Raw genomic sequence first — 27,983 nt, forward strand, 5'->3', positions numbered from 1 at the left:
AAGAGAGCGCATCTGCGAAGTGAGCGAGAACTTGATTGGCTAGTTTTTCGTGGGTCAATTCATTTCATCAATCAAGTTCTCGTTCATATCTCTGAATACGCAACAGTTTAATTTTTCGGTTACAGTGAGAATAGCAATTCTTTAGTGAGATGCTCGGTACCTTTCCTGCTGCAATTTCATCGCTTGAAATTCGCATATGCGATTGCATGTAAAATCGATTCTTGCCTAAGCAAGCAATCTGAGCCATTTTTACAGCATGCGAAAAAGAATCTAATTTGAGAGTTTTCCGTGGATAAATGTCTTTTACCAATCAAGTTCTCAATCCGTTCACGTTCTCGCATGCAGAAAAACAAAAATTGCACCCAGCGACAATTGCCTTTCATTCTTCTCTACTCTCTCATCAGTCGATTAAAGCCAACCAGACGTCATATCCAACCAAAAAGTAAATTCTCTTATTTTTACTGGCATATCATAACCGCAAAAGGATCACATCTTTCCAATCCCATATTAATTAGGTCGTCGGGCTACCGAAGCGGGGGAGCCATCCCCTCCGCAGAGGATCAAAATTGTGATGGCATGTCTTCGGATCATCCTCCGGGATGTTTCCCAGACCGTCGCCAATAGCCCATTGTGCAGCTCTAGTGCGACGTAAATTAACAACAACAACAACAACCATATTAATTAAGAAGTTAAAGCTCATAAAATTTTTGAAAGCGGCTGCCGAGGCTTTCCATTAAAAATGAAGATCTAGTTTAGTTCAGGAATACAACAATACTTTGCGCATGCGAGTTTGAATAGAAGAAAACGAAACTGAAAAAGAAATATGTGATGGGAGATATTTTCTGCTTCATTCTCAGTTAACTTGCATTGCTCCCGTCAAATCTTATTCTGCACAATGGTGAAATACTTTTTTTAGCTATCAAATGCTAATGGAGCGTATTATATCAGCTCTAAAGAATGTTTTGATGTTTGAAATTTAGTCTTCAAACTCTTACATGATGAGTTGTTGGTATGTCAAGTAACTGCTCTCGAGTACATATGGCATTAATTTTGGCATTATTATTAGTTTGTTTGTCTTTTAATTTATTTTAAAATTTAACATTCAACTTATATTAAATCAGTATTGAATGTTAATTGACTTTTTTAACGTTATTGTTTAATTACTGTTGACATATATGCTATTATGAATCGTCATTATATTATTTTGCTTATTTTTCCTGATAAATTCTGTTGTTCAGGCTTGGAAAGTCTATTGACTTATTGATGTCTAATGGTAGTTAATACCTCCTGATGAAATATTTCTTCGATTAATGATATTTTAACTGGGTTTTTTTCTCACAGAATTGAAAAATATTTGTCTATTTTTCATAATGCCTTACAGGATTGCTTTACAAAATAATTAATAGAATTCTCATTTATCCAAAGTATGTTTCTAATTAGTAAAAATTTATTTTTAATTAAAATTATTATCTTTTTTTTATATATTTATAATTGCATATTTTTAAGTTAGGTTCTAAATTATCATTTCAGTGGCTGATTGTAACAGAGCTTCACATTATATTAATTTATTTTAATATGTTGTGATAATTAATTGCTGTCCTATATAATTTTGTTACTTGTTTGTGATATAATAAATTTGTTTCAACCTAATCTGATTCAAGTGAAATAAATAGTCAAAAATGATTTTGTTAGATTGCACATTCAGGGTGATTTTAGCTTTTGTTTTAATTGTAACTTTGCATACCAAAATGTATGTTTCATTGATTTGAACCACAAAAAAAGTATCTGTTTGAAACTATAGACTAATATCATAGAAATTGTTTGAAGACACTGAAGATTATTAATTCAAATTCTTTCATGATTATTTAGTAAATTTTAATTAGTATAAGTTCCATTTCAGACCAAAATGGTTTGTAATAGTGTTTTTTCTGAAAAGGAGGTTCACAGTTTGGGCTTATTTCATTTCATTACATGCCTAAATACTATTGTGTTTATTTCATTTTAGTTGTGGCATATTTCCGCATTGGTAACTGTTAGTGCCAACAGAATGATCTTCGTAAAATAGTTATCAGGCCTTAGCAACTTCCTGCCAGCGGCCCCAGAGAAACTAAAAAAAATATCTATCACTGATTTGCAGAACTAAATTTTAAAGGTATAACCCATAGCCATCTTCGATGAAACCTCTAAATATTTTATAGAACAGATTTATGTAGCATCTGCACCTGATGTTCGGGGATTTTTTTCCCCCGCTAACAAATATGGGGATGCAAATACGGTAATAAATACAAATATGATATACACAGATTATATGGCACATTCTTTTTGTTGTTGCTTTCATTGCATGGCGAACACAGAATCAAATATTTCAAGCCTTTTGAATTCAAATTTCACTTGTCTTATGGTCATTTTTTAACACAAAACATGCATTTGATAAATAACTGCAAATCTGTGACAACCCCCGGGGAACTGTTTTGTATGCACTTTATGTCGAAAACGGAATGAAATATTTCAGCCTGTGAAATTTGAAGTTCACTTGTATTACCATCAATTTTCATTTTTATATATACATACATTGTAACCTAAGGGACCACATTGTCTACCCCTAATAATCCTATAATTATCTCCTTTGGTGGGGTACACTATTACTCGGTAATATAATATGTGGTCCAATTTGAATATTACAGGTCTATAATAAGGGGATATATAGGACCATATTATAATACAGAATATTGACATCGAATTTTCTCATCAATAGGGGAGGGTATGCCGCCCAATGGTACTTAACCTTAAAAAAATATGCCGTCCAATGGTATTTAACCTTAAAAAATCCTCAGGGTATACCACGCATTGGCACTTTAATTTTTTTAAAATATCAGTGTATGGTACACTGCGAAGAGTGGCATTTTACCTTATAAAAGCATTAGCACTTAACCATTAACATTGACACTTAATTTAAAAACATCAGGGCATAACCTTAAAAAAAACATCAATTTTAACATTTAAATAAATTAAAAAATTACTACAGATCTATAATGAATCATTATCCCAAAGCAAAAAATTTGTAAACGATCTTCATAAAATTAGCACAAAATTTCATTATAAAATCTCCCAAAATATAAATATAAAAAAACTCTCCTTGATGTTAGAGGGTAATCGATTTCCAGAAATCTTCAAGTTAAACACATAATAAGAGGTATCCACAAATATTTAAAATCTTTTATTTGATGACATCATGACCTTTATTTAATATAAAGGTACATCTTAAAAATTCCAACATTCAAACTCACACAAATACAACTATAAATCATTTCACAAAACCGAAACCCCTACTAAAACAATCAGTCTACACAAAACTAATGTCATGCAAAATTCAATCCTAAAACTAAAATTAACTTCCTGCGAGAAATTATACATAGGAAAACTAAACACCAATTTAGATTTATGATCCTCCCTATTTTCCTAAATACATGTGTACAGTTATATCTAGATAAATAATACCAGCAATATCTAATAACGTCAAAAATAGTTGGGCAATTTTTTACAGCCTTCAAAATAAGTACCACTATTAGTTCATTCACTAAAAATAATTATAAAAGTATTCACCTTCTATCCTAAAAGTGAAAACAAACCCTACCAAAGTTTTGTGCTCTTCCATGATGTCTTAGCATGCCATGACTATTTCTTTTTTTTACGTCCAGAGCTTGTTTATTTCCTTAAGATTTAGATCATAACACAGTTGAAACAATGGAATAAAAACAATATAGAATATTTTTAAACAGTTCTTCACTTCATTTTTTATTTGATGAGAAAACAATTTAGTTTGTATGTGGCTTTAAGAAAAAGAAAAGATATCGCTTGGACATAGAACTGTGATTTACGTTACGTAAGCTGCAAATTTGTAATTTTACAAATTTTTTTTTAGTTATTTTTTTCAGTTTTATGAATAAATTTTTATTGAATATCTATAGGAATAAATATTGAATGATTATAGTTTTGTCATAATTAAGTTTGTATCACTTTTTTTTGGAATAGTGAAAAATGTGTTCAATCTTGTTTTTCAAACTGACTTGTACTTTAATCAAAAGATCTAAGTTTTATTATTATGTATTTATAATAATAATACATGAAATTAGTCTTTAAATTGAACTCATATAAAGATTTAATTTTTACTGAAGTTCATTTTAAAATACTATGTTTCCTTTCATAAAGATCAAGAGGAATGTGTTTCCATCAATCTCCTCTTTATCCACATTTTTTAAAGATTTTTTTAGTCTTCATAGCATGTTCTCTAAAACTTATATCATTTATAAGAATTTTTTTGAAACATTAAATAAAAATATAAATTTCTTAGCTCAAATTAGTGTAAATCAATGCATTCATATCATCCAGAGAAAGTTATAAATGCCTCTTATTCTACTGCCATCTTTTGACAGCAGAGAAAACCACTGCCAGGAATATGGTAAATAAAAATGAAAAGGTAGAAAAATAAAGAAATAGATAATAAAAATTTTAAAAAAGGTGAAAGGCGTTAAATCTTATAGTTTCCTCGAGTAATGAAAGGGGTCTTGATGTCTTTAATTCCACCTTGTTGTATAATGATTTATCAGATTTTGATAATGAATATTTTCCTTTACTGAATTATTAGTACTTTTAAGAGTGGTGAATACATAATACTCTTTATAGATCTTTACTATAAAAAAGTAACAAATTACGGAAGAAACTTTCTCACAAGTTAGCGCATTTTACGAAAGAGACAGCAAATTTAAGTAATGACTAATGCTCTGACTAACAGTAAAGCTTCTCATGTGATAAGTTATTTTTGTAAATTGAATTTTTCAAATGGATACTTTTATTTTCAGATTCGTATACTTCAGAGGAGTTCTCCTTGAACTAATTGTTTTCGTATAAATGTTTGCTACTTTTGTGGAGGCATGAAAAATTATGGAAAAGAAGTATCAGTTCCAACTATTGGCATGCTTGTTCTGCTTGGACTAATTTCTTAGTTTTTCTATTTCCTAACTTTATGTGTTTTAAATTATAATCTGAATAAGTTTGAAAAATATTGTGAGCATGTCGGCTTTGATGGGTATTAATTTGAATTATACTGCTTCTGAGTTTTTACTTAAAGACTCGGCGTTGCCCTAAAGAGTGAGTATTTGATATTTTTCTAAATAAAAATATTTTTTTAAGTAATTTTTTTTTTACTGTTGATTTAATTTTTTTTTAAATAGTACATAATTTGTTTTAGTAAATTGAGACTATTATTATTCTTTTAAGAATGCTAATATTGTTTGTTATAACAATGAAGCCAGTAGACAAAAATGTGTTCTTGCATCCTATTATTATTAATGTCACCCAAGAGGGCTCCTTTATACTCTTTATTAAGTTTTAGATTTTTTTAATGGTTTTTAAAGTGTGAAGAACAATTTAAATAGTAAAAAATGCTTTTCAAATTATAGAAAAAAGCATTGCCCCCCCCCCCAAAAAAAAATTTCGTTTTTTTTTTTAAAACAAAACTCCCTGACCCAACATGTTTTTAAAAGATTATGTATGAAAGAAATATGAGGCTAAATAAATTATTTATTTTGGGTAAGTTTCAGACTAAATAAACTTATATAAGAATAGTGGGGCTGATTTACTTCTTTAAACAAGTAAAACATCAAAAACTATAATTTTTGTTAAGCAATTTAATGACTTTAATAAATAAGTTTTTTTTTTTTAATTTAAGCCATTCTCTTGTGCTGGATACTTTATTATTTGATTTTAGGTGTTATTATGTGCCTTTGAAACAATCACAGAAAAGCATGGGGAATCCACCTGTACCCTATCTTCCTTATGTAATTTGATCACTTGTAATTTTATATGTATGTTTATTTATAAATGCTTCTTCTTTATAATGGCTAATAATAATCCATACACTAGAATTTTGGGTTTTTGACATGACTGATAAAACCATGGTTTAAACTGTATAAAACCGACAATCTTTAAAAACTTGCATACCCTGGTATTTTTGCATTTGAAGGTAAGGCAATTCAAATTACAAGCAAGTCACTTTGAAGCTGATAACTTTTTTTAAACAAGCAAAGTTACACATACACACAAAAAATGATTTTCATATTTCTTGATATCACTAAAATGAGTCCTTTATGAAAAAAAAACTGCTCTCAAGCATCAGACATAATTCGTAGTAACGCTCAGCCACAGAGGCATTCTCATCATGTAGATTGACTGACCTATATAAAGGGCCATTCTCACTGCATACGGTGCACACACCTTTAATCAGCATCAAGAAACTATGAGAACCTGATTGATGAAATAAATTTTTGCATGAAATTTTCTCTTGACGACTGTTTTCTTTTTTTTTTTTTCCTTGACGGCAATTGGAGCAGCGGCAACTGCATGCGGGGAGGATGCTCCGTGAGATTTGCCCCAATCAGTTCAATATCAAAGAGTTAGTTTTTTAATTTAAATAGATAATTTCGAGTAAATTAGACACTTTGTGATGTTAATTATTAATCTTTTTTTTTTTTAAAAAAAACTAAATAAATGAGACTTATGCATGATAGTTTAATTTTATATTGTGGCATATATTCATTTGATAATCTCAATTTCATATTTATGAAATAGAGTTTCTGACTTCTGTATGTTGTAATACTTTTTTTAATTATACTTAGTTATCAAATATACTGTTAAAGAAATTTCTTTAAATATTAAATTTTTTTTTTCCAGCTACTTTTAAAAAAGGTATCATTTTAATGACAATGGCTCTCCAAGCTTCTGCTTCTTGTGGTGTAACTGAAGGATTTTCTATAACTCGAGCTGGAAATGATAGATGTGGTCTTGATGATCTTGTTTCACGAATTGTTGATGATGAGCATTTAAATACTGCTCTTTTGCAAGAACATGCAGAGTTTTTAGGTTTAACTTTAAACAATGGGATGTTTGCTACGTCTAATAGGTAAAGTTTTTATAAATGGACATGATATATAATTTTTGTTTGTTATTGAATAAAATACTATATTTTAATGTTGACCCAGAATTAGTTTGGAACAGTGTTGGGATTTTGACTTTAAGAAATTGATTTCTTCCATGACACTGAAAGAAAATGGGAAAACGAAGAAATGGAAGAATCTGAACGAAATGGAGTGAACTAAAATTGACTAATACAATTGTTTAACGATAACTGATAAATAAATAGTTTAAATTTAATATAAATAAAAAGAGTAAAAAATTATTTTACAAAAACACCTATTTTATTATTACATATTCTAATTTCATGTAGAATTTGAAAGCCCATATTTTTATTTTTGTTATCTTTATTTTCCTAAATACATCTGTATACTTATATCTAGATGATGTCACATTATATTATTTTCAATTTACTGAATATTTTTTAAAGTTTTAATTATCTGAAAAAAATATATTACTTGGTAAAAAAAATTTTTTCAAAATTATTACTTCATTCAAATTTTTTTCAATTGATTTTTATTGCAAGTTTTTTTTAAGGCCAATGTAGTTTTTAGTAAGTTTTGATATTAATTTTGTTTTTTGAATTGTTTTCTTTTTTATTTAATTCATTTTCTTTTTTTGATTTATTTCACAATAAAATAAAAACTAGTTTGGGCTCTCAAAATTTATAACATTAGTAATATTAGTAAATCGCAAGCAATATACTGTAAAGCTAACAAAATATGAAAGGAAAAAAAACCTTAGCTATAACATTTATATTAGAAAACTTACAAGTTTTATTTTTAAAAAATTAATGCTTACAACTTTTAACGCAGAATTTTTACTCAAGTATTAAAAAAGCTTTAAAAAGTTTACCACATAATTTTTCAAAAATAAATCAGTGATTTGAAAATGAAAATTCAGTAATTTGTGAATAATAATGTACACTGTTTAATACTCTTTAGTATAAAGTTTATTTTATAAATAATAATTAACTTATAATTTTGAGATTAGATATATAGGAATACAATTTGTATTAAAAATATTTATTGATAAATACCTTTATTATACCATCTTTTAATTTTTTTTAGTATTCATATCTAACAGAATTTAGTTTTGAAAAAATTAGTTTGCTGTTTGTTATTATGATTGCAATGTGTCATTTGTAGTATAAATAAATGTTGTTTATATTTCTAAAATAAAGTTCGACTATACTCCTTTATGTAAAACATTGAAAAAAAATCACAATTGTTTTCATTCCTTAAGAGTGCATTAAATTTCTTTTCTTTCCAATTTTTGCTTTTTTATTTTCTCTTATTTAAGGATCTGTTAACTGACTGGAAATAATGCTATTATTTAAACTAGATTGCAATGATAAATTGTTTAAAATATTAAATTAATACTTGATACTTCTTTATTAAAAAGAGTTTCTTCCACTTGGATACGAAGAAACCTATTTCTTGTGCTATAGTTTTTCCACAGTTTTATTCCACTGTGGAAGACATTTGCCATACATAATTTTGATTTGCTTAAAAAACTGGTTAATTCTTTCATTTACCTTTAAGAAATTTAAAATAACACACGTCTTTAACATCCTGTTATTATTCCCTCTGCACCTAAGTGATCTAGCATAATTATCATCCCTTTTAAACTTTAGGGCTATATGAGTAGAAAGGGCTAAACTCTTGATAAGGATATGTTGAAACCCATTAAAAATCATAAAGAAAGGAATGTGAAAATCCCTAAGACTTTATATAGAAACGCTCCCAAGTAATTTTAGAAAACCATTACTCTTTGTTTATATTTCATTATAGATCAATATTGAAATCTTCTAACTTCAAGAATTTTTTACTTTTATTTTTGAGAAATCAAAAGAATATACAATTAATGTAATGTTTTTGCATGTAAGACATTAACAGCTTAAAACAAAGCAAAACAAGTGACAAAATCTACAGTTTACCTATTCAATTTTAACTACTCTAACTGACATAACTGAACTTTCATTAACTAATTAAAAATTGGGTCGCTGAAAACTTTTGTGTAATAATTTTAAAATTACTTGGAATCAAACTTCAGTGAAAAGAAATATCTTTTTACTCACAAGTAATGAGCACAACTGTGGAAATTTACTTACGGATGTAACTTAGTATATCGTTAGGATACCTTAAGAATGTCCACTCTTTGTAATGATGAAACACAATAGCCAGCCAATTCTGAAAAATTCGCATTTGAAAATTTAAGCTCACTTTATATACTAGTTAAATTATCACTTCATTAGTTGTGCAAAGGCCTAAACGATAGGGTATCTGCCTGACTGCAAGTCACTTAAGGTTTCATTCACACAGTAAACCTCTTTATTTCTTATATATATTGTATTTTTTCAGTTAGGTATTACTCATTTAAATTACAGTAATAATCAAGTAAGACATTTTAAGAATCATGTTTAATTGACAAAATCAAGAAAATAAATTCTTGTGAAGACTGTATATTTAAATGCAAACAATAGTTCATAAATTTTCCTTGCCAATTTTTAAAAAAAATTATAGTTTGTGATTGGTATGCCTCTAACTTTTCAAGAGATAGAGATTTTTTTAGAAATATTAATGAAATGTGTATTTCCGAAGATCAGTTACAAAAGCGTTATTCATGTAAGCAATCATTATTTCTTTAACTATGATAGATAACAAAACTTTTTGTTTTAAATTTTTTTCATAATAATTGTCATCTTCATCAAGATTATTGTTCGTATAATAAAGCATATATAATAAAGCTTATTGATAAAAATTCAAATATTATTTACTAATATTAGCACTTTTTATTAATATTATTATTATTTCAACCATAATTTTTTTATTGAAAGGTTAAATTACTGTAAATTAAATATCAAGAATTAAGATAAATAAAATAAAATATTTAAATTAATTCTAGTATTTGTAAACAGAAAAATCTTCATTGAAAAAAAGCAAAGGAAAAGGAAATAAAATAATCACTGCATGAATCAAGCTCCAAGTTTCTTGTAATCAGGCAAGTACTCTACCATTAGGCAAATACACTGTTGATGAAGTAAAAATTTAACAAGCATATAAAGTGTGTTTAAAGTTTCAAGTGCGTTTTTCTCAGAATTGTCTGGGTATTGTGCTTTAATTTTTTAAGGGCGAACACTTAATGTACGCAACTAATATGCCAATTATCATTTGCACAGGTTTCAGTATATGCAATAGGAGACTGGCACATTCAATTTGGACCATATCTGTATTTTTAATGCAAATCGTCTCAATAATATTGCAATTTCATTGTTGTAGTTTTTTTTTTTTACCTTATGTCCAGCATGTCTCTGAACATATTCCTTTAAAAAAAAAATTTCTGATGTAGTGCTGTAAAGTTTTTTAGAAGTTTTTAGAAAAAAAAAATTCTTTTAAATCTATCACACTGTTGTTCCTTCTTATCTTTATAGAATGAAAATTATTGGTTTTGTAATTTATTATTTTTTTCTATCAAATGAAGATATTGTAAGCTATTATAGGTTCGAAAATAACTTCTTCATCTTGTTGTTCTGTAGTAGAGGCGACTCTAGCTCTTATCTAATAGCATTTTCATAACTCTCCATATTTTTCATAGCTTGCTGTTTTGAATGTCCTTCCATTAAATTAAATTACTAGCAAAAATTAGAACATCTTAAGAATTACAAAACTGATTGCTAGTTAATTTATAAAAATTAATGTTTCAGAAATATTGATTTACCTTCAAAAGCCATATCTGATGTGCGGTGTAATAATCTGAAAAAGGGAGGTCATTCTCAAGAATTCTTAGCACATTATAACAACACTGAATGTGACAATATTGGCTTCTTAGAAAAATCAGCACAAGCTCAAAACTTGGGTCCAAATACTTCCTTCAGTTCTTCATTTGATCATGAAAACTGTGATGTATCATCCTTGAATTTTCAAAATAAAATGTATCAGGTATAAATTTTTAAATTAATTTCCTTTAATATTTAACTTTTGTGTTTTAAATGTAAAGAAATCTGTACAAGTAGATGCTTTTATAGCAATTAAATAATGAGACTGCTTTGATTTTCTTTTCAACTATAGTGGAGAAATGGTATGCTGCTGTTTCCTTTATTCATTGTTATTTCTTATGTTCTACCTAAGAATGTTAAGTTCAGGAAACATATAGTTTAACATTAACATTCGGGGTGAAAATATCAATAAAATGTTTCACGACTTTATCAAAATCTTATGGCCTCTATTAATTAAGTCAATTTAACATGCTGTTGTGTAGGAAATGTGACAAAAGTACTAATAGTTCAAGTGTATGGAACATAACAAAAAGTATTCTCAGATTCTATGTAAAAACCATTTTTTGAGTCATCACTTGTATTTGCAATAGTCTTGTGTACTCGTGATGTAACGATCTTACCTTATAATCTCCATTTTTGTTTGAACTACTGGAGTTATTATATTGAGGATCAACTGTATTACCACATAAGGCTATGAAATTTTTTTGAACAGAATGGAAGAAATTTCCCTTTTTTAAATTTCTATTTTACTTCAATCTTTCAGCTTAAATCAAACGATTGTTTTCTTAACATCAAAAAATATGTGAATGTACTTTATTTATCTATTTTGGTCCAGTTTTCTTTGTATAATAGACATTTTTAACATCTAGGTGCCAAGACATGCCCGAAACATGTTTCCTCAAGATGATGGAAATTCTATAAATTATGATGATTGGGGAACATTTGATGCTTTACAAAAAGCAGATAACCAGAATGATTTATTCTGTGAGCCAGATTTTCCATTTTCAGATTTGGATAACAATACACTTTGTGATTCTATCGATCAACAGGTACATAAAGTTTAATATATAATTCAAAATTTTAAAATTCAAGCCAAAATTTCATTGACTTATATTTTGATTCAATTAATTTAGTTCTGGACTCAGGATTTTGGTAAACAAGTATCAGAAGCTCTAAACATGGCTAACAATGCTACTTCGTGGTCCCCACTTGCAACAACTTCATTCTCTCATCATACCTCCAGTCAGATTAATTCATCAGCTGTTTCATCTCATGCTCAGATGAATGAGTTGTCTAGAAAACAGGTACTTTTTATTTAAATCTGATAGCTATTGATCAGTTTTATGCTTTTTTTATTAAATGTTTTTTTTTTGTGTTACTCATATATTAATTTATAATGAGACAATGAGGACATTAAGTTATACAATATTAACATTTGATTATATTTGAAGGGCTTAAGGCAATATTATGTTTAATCTCATTTTCATTGTAAACAAAATTTATAAGGTACCCAATGGAGACAATACTAAGGTAGAATTTGATATAAAAATTTAACCTTTGGAAAACGTTTGGTTTGTTTAAACCCATTTATACTCTCTCATCTGTTCCCTTACCTGTATGGAAATTTTTCGAATCATTAAATCAGTTTAATATATTTGTTTTCAATTTCATTTTATTAATAAATGACACATAGACTTGTATGATTCTATACAATATAAGTTAATTTTTTGGAAAAGATGATTTGATTATTGGTAAGGAAATGTATTTCATGTTATATTTTTAGCTAATGAAAAGGGTTTATGGTAAGCCTGACCCTCCCCCTAATTATAAGGGTATACGGGATAGTCATGATGAACTCGCAATGACAGTCCCCCTCAGGAAAGGAGAGGCAGGTTCTAATCAGCACGAGTGCTGGTCGAGCAGCAGGGTGAAGCCCCTCCTTGGCTTTTATTTACAAAACTCATTGAAAAATTACTAGCATTACAACATTGTTGAACATATTATCGCTATACAGACTTAGCATTCAAATTGGTTGGAACATTAATATAAAGATGGTTACACAATTCTATTCTGAATGACAAACCAAAAGGTCCTTTTAAAATTTATGAAAACCTAATTTGTAGAATCATAAAAGGAGATTAAAATTGAAAAAAGGCTAGAGGAAAGAGGTTTGTAGAATCATAAAAGGAGATTAAAATTGAAAAAAGGCTAGAGGAAAGAGTTACTAATGAAGACAAATCTAGGTGTAGGAAAATAAAAATGAGGTAACTTAAATGTGTAAAAATTTCATAATATATAATTTCGTAATTAATCTAAAATTATCTTTTATAATTTTAAATCATTATGTTAGCCCCTCTCTTGTAAAACATGCTTTCCAATAAAAACGTTTTTACCTCTACAGCATTGGGTAGTATGCATTTAGTTAGAAATAAATTATTGCAACTGCTTTCTTTATCAAATAACATTTAAATTTATAAATTTTTGTTGATCAGATTTTTTTTTTCAATTTTAGTTAAATTCATATAACCAGTGGAAGTGTTCTAATTTCTTCCTTTTCTTAGTGATATGATGTAATTTTTTATTGTTTTCTTATATCCTCAGAATGACAGCTAAAATATTGATTGTTAGATCATCTTATTATAATTTCCCATTATAAAATGTCTACACACACTCAGATGTTCTTTTTATTTTTTATACTTGATTAGCCCTATTTATTCTGTTTCAAATGCAATTAATGAAAACTTTAGTAAGAATTACAAAATTTTATTACCCTAGCCAATAATAGATTAATAAGCTTTTTTTAAAATATGATTGGGCCTTGTATTATAAACCTCATATTCAGTTTAATTTTCTAAATAAGTATTAAATAGTCGTAGTCATTTTTAATTTCATCTTATTGCATTGAATTTAACTGCACGGTGAATGCAATTTGTTAGTATTTTTATAATTTAAGTTGAATATGTAAGTTTTATAAACTTTTCTAATAAGCCTTTATGTAAACTCTTGTACTACTATATTTTATGTATTATAGTATCTTTTTTTCAGGACCGAGAAAAACTTGTTAATGGTGAAGTTCAAATGATGCTTTTAAATGAGAATCATTTTAATAAAGACAATGGACATCCAAACAATAGAACTTATAAGCCAATTTCATCTGCATCTAGCTCAAGTTCTGATTCCCAAACTGATATTATGACATCTACTCTAAGTCAAAATATTTTGAATATGGCCAATATATCGGAAGCACATGATTCATTTTCTGCTGCATCTTGCCATGGTATTCATGGGATAAATTCATCACCATCATTAAAGGGCTCAGTTTCCTCAATAAATAGAAATGGAACTTTAAACCAAATCTCTCCAGCTTATCAGAATTTCCCTCGTAATTTAAGTTCTCGTTACCAGACTGCTCAAAAAGCTATCTCATCTTCACAAATATCTACTGAAAATGATTGTCTCTGTCCAATGTTTGATAATAGTGCCAATACTACTTGCAATTTCGACAATATTTCATCAGTTCGAAGTGGACATAACTTAAATAAAATACAGTGTCAGAGGTCACATCAAGCCAGCAATTCTGGTTTTTGTTGTTTGAAACAGCCAGAGTTTCTGAAGCATTATGTACGCGGAAATGATATTTCATGCTTAGACAAAAACTTATCTTCATCTGATATAGATAAACCTTTATTAGGAGCCATTAATTCCAATAGATTACCCATATCTCCTGAAATTCTTCAGCATTTATCTGCTCGTACTTTGGCAGGATTATATGCTTTTGGCTTATATCATGATATGTTGCATGCTGACTTAAGTAACTGTGATGGAGGACCACTCACTCTACCTTCAGGGATGAAATATCCATCACATGTTTTTGGTTCTTCTCCAATATCTGAATCTCTTTTTGAAGTTTATCATCCGTATGATTTTATTCATCGTAGAGGACCATCATCTGTCTATGGAACTAATGACATGTTTTTTGACCCTACATCTTCAGCTTTTTTCTCTGTGCCACCTACTTTCATTGGAATGCGCCCTCTTCGGTAATTAAATATCAGCAAATTATAATTATATTTCACTATTTGTTACCAAGGTTATAATCTCCTTTACTGAGTATTTTTTTTTACATTTTCTTTTTAGGCGTAGCGGTCCCTCAAACGAATTGCATCTTCGACTAGAAGAATGTTATGAGCAGTTTAGACATCTTGAGAAAGAACGAAAAAAGGTATTAATTTTTTGTTTTAGCATATGTTTAATTATATTTATTTCATTTAATATTTTTCTGCATAAAAGTTTAATTTGATAGCAAAGGAAATTGTTATTTCACAATATCTAAGTTTGTATTCAGCTTTTAATAAGTTTCTTTAAATTCATATTGAAGGTTAAATGTCTAATAAGAATTTTTATATACTGTCTTTGTCAAAAGTCAGAGCATAGCCCTATTATCCAAACAGAAGACCCTTTATCAATTCAAAACTTTGTTTATTGGACTTATTTTCAAAATAAGCAACATTGTCGATAGGGGAAAATAAAAATAAACTAGCCTTTACATTTCGACCAATTTATTTGAGAAATATATTTAGTAACAAACAAACAACTAATGAATAGACATTGAACTTAGCACACTATGTTTTAGGATGCATCTGATAAACAACACGTAGAAGTGTTTTAAAAAGTCCACATTATACGTCGCATATTTATTACCATGGCGCAATTATTTCATTAATCCTGTATAAAGTTCAAATTAGATTTAAATCAGTGTTATTTAACCCTGCGATATTCATTCACTTTAACCAGTTGTATTGTATTATCAAATGCTAAGGAATGTGAAATAAGAAATGTAAATTAACTTTGATTTGTTCTTATTAACACTTTATAAAAGTTGCCCACATTAAGAGAAATCTTACTTATATAAAACTGTGGATTATGATGATTTATTAAATAATTTTCGATACTGTGTTGTTGATTCTGTAAAATATTATAATACTTATAGGATTTTCACTCTTAACTATTCATTCAAATGACTTTTTTTTCTTTTTGTAAATTTAGTGCTTAAATTGCACGTATTGAAACAAATATATTTATATCAATATTAATTTATTTAGACTGAAGCAGAACTAGCTCGCCAAAACCCTGGTAAAAAAGTTTCCAGCACAAACACTATCCCCATCCCACGCTTGGCAGCTAATCCATCGCGAGTTGATCGTTTGATTATTGATGAACTGCGGGAGCATGCTAAGGTATAGTTAGATGTTTTTTGTCACAATACAATAAGTGTTTAAATGAGGAAGAAATGTAACAGTTTCTTTTTCCTTTAAAAATTGTGTTACATTATTGTGTTAAAAAAAATTGTGTTACATTAATATATTAAATTAACATAGATGTTAGGGATATACTGAGCTTGTTCTATGTATCTCATAAAATCATTGTAAAAGCTTGATCAAGACTGATTCAGGCATAATAAAAATCTATATTTATAACCTGAGAAGAAAATGAAAATAATTCTGTGCATCAAATTACAGTACTGTTTTTTCTTGATGCTGGTGTTTGATCAGTCTTAGTTAACTCTGTAATTGCATAATTTTGAGAAAAATGTTAATAAAAGTACCCAGTTTTTTTATTCTTGAATATAATATAAAACTATGTGTATGTGCAATATATAAGTATGTATGTGCAATGTATGTCCCAATATATAAGTGGAATTTTCAAAGCTCTGAAATTTTATGAAAATCAAGTAGACATTCGTTGATAGTGAAATATTGATGCACTATAAACGAAGGGATAGGTAAGAATAACTCTGTATCTATTTATTCCTTTCAAAAACCCTTTTAGATGTGTTAATGTGTTATATACAATTAATTTTGCATTTTTCCTCATCACATCTTCTTTACATATAAAGTATTTTTAGAATCAATTCGTTAAATTACGCTCGGAAGAAAAATTAAGAATAAGAAAAGTTAAGATAATTTATTCAAGAGTATTTCAAAAAATATATCTCAATGAAAACATAAAGCTGAAAATTTAAAAATGCTAGAACATTATCTGTGTCAGATTCAATAATGTTAGCTGTATCATCATACAATATGCATGAGTTCCACAAAAAATTTTCTTCACCCCTATCTACAGAATTCAAAATTCCACACTTTTTGAAAGGTTTTGCAATAAAATGGAAATTTCCATATTTAGTTTTTTCAGCAGTTGAAAAATATACCCAACTTGCTAGAAATTTGGTTATTTGTTTAGTTGGAGCATTGTCACCATAAACTTCTACAAGCATTCGATGTGCTCAGCTGCACTTTTCTTCCAATTAAAGCAGAAGCATAAAACCTCCCATAAATGCTGCATAGTTACCACAAAATTTGACCTATTCAACAAAGTAAAAAACAGGGTTTTTGTATGAAACTCAAAGCGATATAATCTGAATATTATTGACAGATGTTTAACCTCTCTGAGACCACCGAAACCAGCTGTCGCTATGAAACATTCATAACAGCCAGAGCCATCTTTTGAAAATGGACTGAACTAATTTGTACTCCCAATAGTATAGAATGTCATTATAGAAAGTCAAATTAATCAAGTCAATAAAAGCAAAAAAAAATGAAGTAAATCTTATTTCTCTCTTATTGATTTAATAAAATGAGATCACTCAAAATTCAGCAGGTCTAACAAATGCTACTGTAAAATTTTTAATCTAAATATGTTGCTAGTATTAGCATGTTAATAATATTTTTCTTTAGAATTAAATCATAATTAAACTTATTGAAAATAATTTATTCTTCCAAAATATTTTTTATTGGAGCATTATCATTTCACATTGTTTGTTGTTAATCTAAAGGTATGCTATGGCTAGCTAATATTATATGCTCTTTTTTAAAAGATTTTTACATGCATGTAACATTATATACTATTTAATCTTCGGTGATACTTGTTTTATCCCACCCTTAGAAAAGTTTTATTTTAAATTATCTAATCAGCATTTTGTATTAGTATGTATCAAAAAATATTATTCATATTATCGTTTGAGAAGATCACCTGGTTTTGATTTTTTAAAGATTTTGATTTTGTTAGTCTTAATCATTTAATGAAGAAATTTAGTTTTAACTCGGACTGTGTTTATTATTGTATTCTACCGAGAAAAAAATTAGGGACCAAGTTCAAGAATTTGAACGTTATCTGATCATTATTGTGTCATCTATTATAAATATATTATGTAGTGCATGAACTTAACATTAACAAAAAAATATTTAAAAATCCTATCTTGAAAAGGATATAAATTCCTGGCTTTGGATGTAATGTTGAATATTTGGTATTGTAAGCTAAAAAGTACTTTATAGGATAGGAAAAATTCCATATTTTGATGTATCACAAAATTTTTTAATATCTTATACGTTTATTTTAAAAATGTAGTAACATTATTAAAAACATATAAATACACAATTTCAATTTTATTCTTTATGTATATCACAATATTTCTTAATATCTTATACGTTTATTTTAAAAATGTAGTAACATTATTAAAAACATATAAATACACAATTTCAATTTTATTCTTTAAAAATTTTAAAACCAAAAATAGTTCATGCTACCCTGTCTAAAATAATTATCTTCTAAGCATTTAAATTATGTTTCTACTAAAATGGCACAAAATTATTATGAAAACAAAGTATTGTATATTTTTTTACATGAGTAATATGCTGTTTCATAGGGTTAAAGGGAAAATCTAATCAACCGTTTGAAACTCTGAATCTAACGTGCACAAAAAGAAGAAAGTAATAATTATTAAAAAGATAAAAGAAAGATAATTAATTATTAAAAGAAATATTAAATTTTGCCTAGTATGATTGAGTAAATGAAGTTCAATTATTTATTGTATTCCAGTCTATAGCACAAAATTATTATGAAAACAAAGTATTGTATATTTTTTACATGAGTAATATGCTGTTTCATAGGGTTAAAGGGAAAATCTATTCAACCGTTTGAAACTCTGAATCTAACGTGCACAAAAAGATGAAAGTAGTAATTATTAAAAAGATAAAAGAAAGATAATTAATTATTAAAAGAAATATTAAATTTTGCCTAGTATGATTGAGTAAATAAAGTTCAATTATTTTTTTGTATTCCAGACTATAGCACAAGATTATTATGAAAACAAAGTATTGTATATTTTTTACATGAGTAATATGCTGTTTCATAGAGTTAAAGGGAAAATCTAATCAACCGTTTGAAACTCTAAATCTAACGTGCACAAAAAGATGAAAGTAATAATTATTAAAAAGATAAAAGAAAGATAATTAATTATTAAAAGAAATATTAAATTTTGCCTAGTATGATTGAGTAAATGAAGTTCAATTATTTTTTGTATTCCAGTCTATAGCACAAGATTATTATGAAAACAAAGTATTGTATATTTTTTACATGAGTAATATGCTGTTTTATAGGGTTAAAGGGAAAATCTAATCAACCGTTTGAAACTCTGAATCTAACTTGCACAAAAAAATGAATGCATGTGTAAATTTTTTCATTGGTAATTTTATGGAATCTAACTTTTGAAACCGCTTAGAAAATGTTTCAGATTTCTTTCTTTTTTAAAACAAAGGAAGAAAAAAAACGCATATATACTATTAATTTATTGTGAAAAAATACTGTTAAAAACCGAAAAGAAAAAAAATTAAATATTTGTGGAAAGGTTTTCAATGCGTGACCTTGAACAGGAAGTTTAGTCACAATGAAACTATCTCTACTTTTCAAACATTTATATGTGATAAACTACTGAACTATTTTAAAAAGGTATCTTTCTCGCCTCTTGCTGAAGTTCTCAAGGACAAATTTTTCTTTCAAGTTCCGATGAAGTTTTTCTATTGAGAGTTTTGCAGTTTGTCATAATTTAACTTGCTGGGCACAAAATAAATTGTTACTCCTTCTCTAAAAGATAAAGGAAAACGAAATCATTCCTGCCTCTTCCACAGGCGAGGTGGCATTTCCTGCTTATTGTTGCGTTATCGGTCAGAATGCGTTTTGGGAGGGCTCTTATTATTTATTTTGGTTACTGTCATTTTTAAAATTCTTAACAATAGTTATTTCAAACACCTGCAGAAAGACCACACCATGACTAAAGGAAATGCATGTCTTACCATCATTGTGTCAATAGAACTTGTATAGATGTGTCTTATAACAATTGATGACTTAAAAATTTCATATGGACATGGAAATCGTGAAATACTTCTCAGAGTAATGACGAAGTGAAATAACTCAGGGGATACTTTTTTTGAACAAAACCTTTCCTACTAAAGATTAAAATAAATAAGAAATTAAGAGGAATATTCCTTTTTGTATTAGAAAAAGAAGGGAAAAAGGAAAGTATAAAGAAAACCAATCAATCTATAATTGCAAAATTTCAAAATTGAATAATATCTTTATTCTTTCAATATGGGGGTCAAATGTAAGGTAAATGGAAACGTGGCAAATTTTTTATTGCTCAATATTTTTGCTGTAAAAAAGATTTTACAATGGAGTTTTTTTATTCTTTGAACTTACTTCAAACATATTCTTTATTTTCAGTGTCTTTATAATTATCTTTTATATTTCTAATAAGGTCTCTATAAAATATACTTGCAAAATCTTAATGAATTTCTATTTAATATACGCGTGTAACATTTCTGTTTTCAAAACAGAAATGAAGGCGAAACGTTCTCGGAAAATTTTTAATCAAAGAATATTTATATTTTAATTTTGTTTGAATGTTATAGACGCTACTCTAAGGGGAAAACTAACAAGTTAAATGAGTAAAAAATGTTTAACAAAACAAAATCTACATTTGCTATTCTTTTTCCCAGATAAAAGTACTTTCGGAAATGTATAAGAGATACAATGTTCATCGTTTCAAATTCTAATAGTTTGCTTTACAAAATTATAAAAGCTAATTAGTGTGTTCAAGATTTTAGGATAAGAATAGAACTTCAAATAATGGTTTATATATTCGAAAAAATTAAAAGAGATTTGCTTATAACAGATTATTAACAATCTTTCAGATGCAATAAAACGCACGTTTTATAAGAGCACATGCACATTTTAAAATGCACATTTTATTAAAATATTTTTTTTTTATTCTCTTTTAAAAAATTTAAAGAGATTTGTTTATAATAGTTTATTAACAATCTTTCAGATGCAAAAAAAATTCTTATTTTATATTAAATTAGCAACATATTTAAATCATTTTTAAATGAATGCTTTCTTTGCATTAGAAAAAACATCACTTTATTAAGTAAAATTAATTTAAAGCTGTATTTCAATTTATTCTCATAATGTGATAAACGTCACATATAAAAAAATGCCAAAGTTTGCATAACTATGCCAAAACGTCTACGATAACGATATACATAACAACCCTACTACTTTTGCATCCTCGAAAAGTAACTCACAAATTACAACAAAACGTTTCCTATTCATAGCTTGTTAAAATAGTTACCACCCACTGACTGAGTGGGGGAAGAATTTCTGCAAAAAGGCGCCGTAACGAGAGGAGAATTTTTTCACCTGACTAGCCGCAACTAAAAGTTTAATATACCAGATTTAGATATGATTTAAACAACTCAATTTTTTATGATGCGGATAACTACTTTTTTACTTTAACAATGATGAGAACAGCTTTGAATCATACGATTATAAAATTTTATATAAAGTTTATTTAACATATTCTTACATTAAAATTTTTTTTAATGAATTGATATATTTGTTATAAATTAGTAACAATTTAAAATTACTGAACTCTATTTGTTTTGACCTTTTTAAAAAATTTATTCCTCATGTGTAGTCACTCAAAAATGTATTGATCATTCTTTAATAAACTAAATAAATTTCAAAAGTTATAATGTAATGGAAATTTTCTTTAAGTAAATAAGTTTTATTATTGCTAGCTCAAAAATGTTTTGATTCATGAATTTAGATCCATGAATAAAGTGCAGAAGCAAAAATATTATAAGTTAAAATTGCAGCATTGTGTTTAAAATTATATTCTCTTTAATATTATTTTCCCCATGTGTAATCATGTAATTTTTATTTACAATTCAAAGATGTATTGATTATATTTATTAGAATAATAAGCTATTAAGAATTATAAATTATTTTAAACTGTTTTGATTCATGAGTTTAAGCCCAGAGATAAAATTAAAATTACCTAGCTGTCAGCTTATATGATTGTTAGCTAAGATATGTACTAATATAATACTGATGTTAGGAAGAATTATATTATATTTTACATATATATGTTGAAATTATTGATTTGTCATGGTAAGTAAAGCAAATCTTTTTAAACGTAAATGTTATTACAATCAAGAAAATGCTTCCTCATTACTGTTAATGTTGGCAGTTAGGATGGTGCAAAAGATAAGTCAAGCATAAAGGAAGTCTTGACCACTATATTCAGTAAAACTGCAAATCCTGTAAAAATTTTATTTAAGCATGTTTTGTAATAAAAATGCTATTAAAAAAATTATTGCAGGTTATTACATTAATTGCAAAGATGGAGCAACTACGTAAAGCTGCTGTTCATTCGAATATCCATTTGACAATGGAGAAGTGGTTGGATGCAATTCGTAATGTTCAAGCTCGTAGAAGAGACGAAATAATCAATGTTGCTAATCGTCAACGCAGCTCAGCTAGCCGAATCCAGGAAGATAAAGGCAAGTTTTAAAATATTTAGTGTATACTTTTTTAAACAGTCACAAAAGCATTTTGAATTTATGTATTATTTTATGGGCATTCTTTACTTTTATTAAACACATATATTTTAGTGAAGTCATTGAAAGATCTTGCAAAAAATACTTTATTTGGCTACAAGCAGGGCTGCCAACTTTCATTGCTTTTTGGGAAATTTGTTTTCTAGTGATAACTAAGATTGTTTTAATGTATTATTCTTTGTTTTGTAAATTTGATTTCAAATTATTTTCTACACCACTAGGTTCAAATGATTCAAAAATTTATGTAAAACATCACTTTGCATTGCAAACAAACATTCCAAAAGCTTTAGTTTTCAATACCTACCCCTCTATAAAATATTTTCCAAAAAGCGTAGGAATTGGCATCCCTATATATTGGAACAAGTCATTTACCCAATTTCAATATTTTGAATAGGCTTTGTTTATTAAGTATTGATTATTTTGTCTGTTTATAACAGATGTGAGTAACCTTCAGAAAGTTGCAGGCTGTAGGTATTAGGTAGCTGTGAAAAAATACTCATGCAGTTTATTTTATATGCAATTGAATATGATAAAAACCTATTTATCCGTCTTTCTTGAAATTAGTGTCATTTTATACCTACTATTTACTTTTTTACGCCAGATATTCTTTCATACATTTTTAAAAGTAAGAAAACTTAATAAGAAGCAAAAATTATGGCTATGCTTCATATTAAATTAAGTGCACCTAAAAGGGACGAGACATGTGATTGAGGGTGCAATAGGACATTCCACAAACATCTGTAGTGAAATGCAGAAGTGTTATGATCATGGGTTTTAGTGACACATAACTAGTAATCAAAATTATAAGTTTGCTATATTCTTCACTATAAGTGAGTCGTGTAGAGATAAATAGTTCCTACGAATAAAACTCTTTCTGCAAACATTTTGATTTACTGATAAAAAAAAAGCTGACGCAACATGGTAAAATCCATTTTATTGCTGGTGAAATCAGATAGACAAAAGCAAAGCCTTGTTACACTATTTCTCTCCCACAAACTCAAAATTCCTCATTGTTTTTTCTTTTGTTTTTACCTCTCTCGAAGATTTGTAACCTAGTGACAATTTTTCTGAGACATCCATCTTATCAGATAGTAATTTTGGATAAAAATATAAATTTTGTCAATTTATTTTAAAATCTAGCCAGAAGAATGCTTTTTTCGCTCCCTTTTTGACAAAAACTGAGATTACTTATTTTCTTCACTGTAATCTTAAAATGGTCTGTGAATCAGAGGTTGCCCATATATGGTTTATTACTTTTTGTTGTACAGTAGTACACAAAATAAAAAATGGAACCTAAATCATTTTTAACCAGCTCATCTAATTTTCGTGCTCTAAGATGCAATCTTAATGGTTCATGGTCCATGCTTTGAATAGGCTGTTTAATTTATACAATCAGCATTCTGAGTTACAAAATCAGATACAAAATGTACTTTCTTTGCAAAACTCATCTTTTTTCCATGAATTTGGATTCTTGACCTTCAAAAAATGTGAAGTAGCCACATTTTAAAAAAAAGTAACCCAGTAATTTGGTCAAGAGAGCAGACGAAAGTTAGCAAAGCATGTGTTCTTCTCAAATTTTGTGTATTTTGCCATATCGTTTGAACTTTTTATACAAATAACAAATTTTTTACGTAAAATTTTAAAACTCCTTCATCCAAAGATAAATCCAGGTGAAGAAAAATTGTGATTATTATTTTATTATTGCTTAATTTTGTGATGGTTAAAAAATATTTGAATTGTGAGGCATACAATATTTTACCTCATTCTAAATTATGTAATTTTGAATGACAAAATCCAAAATATGAATGAAATCAACCACATTGCTTTTAAGTAATAAAATTTTAAAGAAATCATATCATTTCTTTTCAATTATCTGACTGATTCCCCTCAAAATTTGGATATTCTCATTTTAAATTACGTTGTTCAAAATAGTTTAAAAAGTTGTAAAATTTACAATTAAAAATTTTTGCCATTAAATTTAATAATAAGTGAATATAAAAATAACTTTTTTGCATGGAATTATCTTTGTATTACCAAATTTTATTATTCTGTGTAAAAAGTGATTCTGATTCATTTAAATATTTCCAGAAATATTCAAAATAGAAAATTAACATTACGAGGTCTTAACTTATGATTACTTCTTCTCCCAACTAAACTGTTAAGACCATATTTTCCATATTGTAACTATTCTTCTCATGTTTTGTTGTCAAGAATCGAATTTCCTAGAAAAAATGTATTTATTCAGAGAAAGTACATTTTTATGTCTGGTTTTGTATCTTGAAATGTTGTTTGCACAAATTAATTACTGGTGTATTTCAGGTCATTTTTTCAAACTGTTAAGAATGCATGTTAGTACATGAAAATCCCATCATAAGAATAAAATTCTTCAGGTGGTCGGCTTTTTATTTTGCGCACCATACTTTTTGTGGGTTTCACTCACAAAGCAGAGTACACTTAAAAAAAATTATTACACAAGTAAACTGGAGAATACATTTATTAATACTTTAAATGTTTAACTTAGATCTAAAAATCGTAATGTTGAACAAATATATAAAGAATCATCAGCAACAATCTTAATCCTATGACGGATATCAGGCCATCGGCCTAAGACTGAAAAGAAGGGCAGGCTGTTCATCCATCATGAAAAGAATTGTTTGTTCTTTTATAGAACACGATGTCTTACGTCACATTGATTATTACTTGACTTCCCTTCACTTCCATCCTGGAGACGAATCAGCAAAAGACTAAAACAATAAAGTTTATGACTGGAAATTACTTATTTCCACACTTTGTTTATGAGTTTAATGTGCATGCTACTGACTTTTGATTTAATAAGCAGCTTGTCAAAATGCTTTTAAAATTTCTCAATAATTAAGAATTTCTGGAATAAAAAATCTTCTTGTAAAAATCATTTAAAAAAATTTATTATTATTTAAATATTTCACTTTCTGAGCTAACAATTTCCAACTCTATAAGAACACTCTCTTGTTTGTTTTTTCAACACAAAGCAATTTTAAACTAATGCATTATGATATACAGTATTGAAATAAATTATCATACTCAGAGATTTTTAATGACGCCTGGTGGCTGAGTGGTAGCGCATCGCGCTGTCGTGCCACAGGTCCCTGGTTCGATCCTCGGGCCAGGCAAGGTTGACTCAGCCTTTCATCCCTTCAGTGGGTGGATAAATGAGTACCAAGCATGCTTGGGAACTAAACACTGGGGGTTCCACGTTCGGCTGACCACCTGACCTGAACATCTGCTCCTGCACCCCAGAGCCCAGGGTCAGGAAAACTGAGATGGGCACAGTAGGCCTTGGCCCTCAAGGGGTGTCGCGCCGCTAAGTTTAGTTTATTGATTTTTAATAAAGAATCTATCATTTTAATTATCAAGTTAATTATCAAGACGTAGTCTATTGAAGAGTATTAGAAATTATTGCATTTCTTTTTCTAAAAATCAGATTTATAAACATATAAAAGGGGAATCTACAAACATAATTACCATGAGCCATTAAGAATTTCTCTTATCTCTAAACGTCCTTTCATGTGTTCTCATTAAAAATGTTTGCGACCAGTGATGTTAGATTAACCTGATAAATTTTTAAATTTCTCTTTGATAGCAGAAAGATGAATACGGTGCCATTACCAGTGTTCTAGTGCTAAAAAGTTTTTCCCCACAAAGCAGTTCTCAATGACTGGCTGAGTAGGGGAATGAAAGAGAAAATAAAATTAACTCATTATATGCATACTTTGTTCTACCGATACAGAAAAACAGGAGAGAATTCTGGAAAAAAATTATATTCTATGATTGTAAGATAAATTTAAAAAATTTCACACTATTAAATACACATGGTATTCCATAATAATTGTTAAATATATGTTTAGAATCTTGTTTAAAAAAAAAGTAAACACACTAGGGGTAACAAATTAATATTAAAACAAGGAAAAAGCATAGTATCGAAATCTAATGAAACGCAACCAAGGAAGCTAGACTGCAAACACCAAAACAATTTAAATTTACAAATTAAATTTAGTGGTTTTTAATGTTAGCTAATTTATATTTTACTTAATTTAATTGTTGATTGCTTACATTCAATTTTTTATTCACTTTCTCATTTATTTAAATTTATTCATCGTTATAATTTTTAAAATACTATTTATTTAGTTTCTAATGATTATTTTTAATTTCTTAGATGTTGTGGCCTTAGCTTCAAGCATAATGGAGTTAACCAAAGCATCTCGACAAGCTCGAACTTCTATGTGGTGTGCATTAATTACTACAGTTCTTTTAGATGTTGATCCAGATATTGCTACTGCTCAGTCATTGCCTTCAGATTTTCAGGAATATGGTGCTGTTAGTACTGCTGAAGAAGCTCTCTTAAATAAAGATACTGTTGAATTAAATGACCATTGCTCCTCCAGCAAAGAAATTTCTAGTGTCAAAAACGAATCAGAAAGCTTATCTAAAGGTATGGCAGCAAAAGAAGAACCGTGTAACAGTGCAGCTATAAATAATATATGTCAGCCTTCCGAAGAATTTGAAGATGCGCCAAAACCCTCTAATGAAGTAGCAGATAATTCTGCTGCTTAAATTCTGCAGTATTTGCCACTTGTATTAAGAAATTCCTGTTACAGGAAAATAATTTGTTGTTTTTAGCTCTTTGAATACTCTAGAGTTTTGATGTAATTTACACTTGCTTTGCAAAAATTTCGTAATAGAGTGAGAAATATTATGCAATATATTTCATATTGCCTTGTCCCACTGAGTACCCCTTCCATGTTTTAAAAACAAATCATTAAACTCATAGTACAAGTGTTTTGTGTGAATGCTTAATGTGTGAAGATAGTGGCAGCTATGTGAAGTTGTCAATCCTCTGACTATTTGTAAAATGTGATTATCAAATTGTAAATGTGTGTAGTTGAATGAATTTTAAATATCCATGTTGCTTACCACATACAATGTGCAGCTTTGCCTTCTAAATATATATGACACCCTTTGTGATGTAATTTTTCTCATCCTAACTTTTTTTTTATCCACAAGTTTTGAAGATATGTTTAAAATTTAAAAAAACAATTTTTATTCTTTGTTTCTTTTTAAACAATATTTTCAAATTAGTTACGTAAAATGTTGTGCTTCTTTTTAATTTGTTTTCTTACTTACATTCATGACTTGTGTAAAATGTTCTTAGCTTCCTACATACTTTCCACTTTAAGATATCAAAAGCAGTGTTGTAGTGGCAAATTTTTCAATGGGAGAATGCTAAAAATTCCAAAATTGCATGATAAATAGCACAAGTCATTTTGTGAACAATACAGATACTATAACAATACAGGAAAAAGTATTTTAAGTTTAGAAGTAAACAAAATCTGAAGCCAAAGTTGTAACCGAACGTTTATTTTTAGATTTTAACCATAGTATCACTTGTGCTTAACTTAATATACTTCTCCACATATAGACAAATTTTAACAGAAGGAAAAAAATTTCAAATAAACAAAACTGCAAAA

General features: G+C 28.0%; 1 protein-coding gene across 1 annotated transcript; it reads left to right on the forward strand.

The window, feature by feature from the left end:
- Positions 1-619: 619 nt before the first annotated feature.
- Positions 620-27,983, forward strand: LOC107448579 (uncharacterized). The gene is made up of 11 exons (XM_016063838.4): positions 620-1,009; positions 4,860-5,148; positions 6,730-6,958; positions 10,676-10,910; positions 11,617-11,796; positions 11,881-12,051; positions 13,793-14,787; positions 14,885-14,969; positions 15,850-15,984; positions 22,242-22,422; positions 26,672-27,983. Exons 3-11 carry the CDS (start codon positions 6,756-6,758, stop codon positions 27,067-27,069), a joined length of 2,583 nt encoding a protein of 860 aa, XP_015919324.1. The 5' UTR covers positions 620-1,009; positions 4,860-5,148; positions 6,730-6,755; the 3' UTR covers positions 27,070-27,983.

Source organism: Parasteatoda tepidariorum, chromosome 11 (assembly GCF_982258835.1).
Source record: "Parasteatoda tepidariorum strain Cologne lab strain chromosome 11, Ptep-v5.0, whole genome shotgun sequence".
NCBI lineage: Eukaryota > Metazoa > Arthropoda > Arachnida > Araneae > Theridiidae > Parasteatoda > Parasteatoda tepidariorum.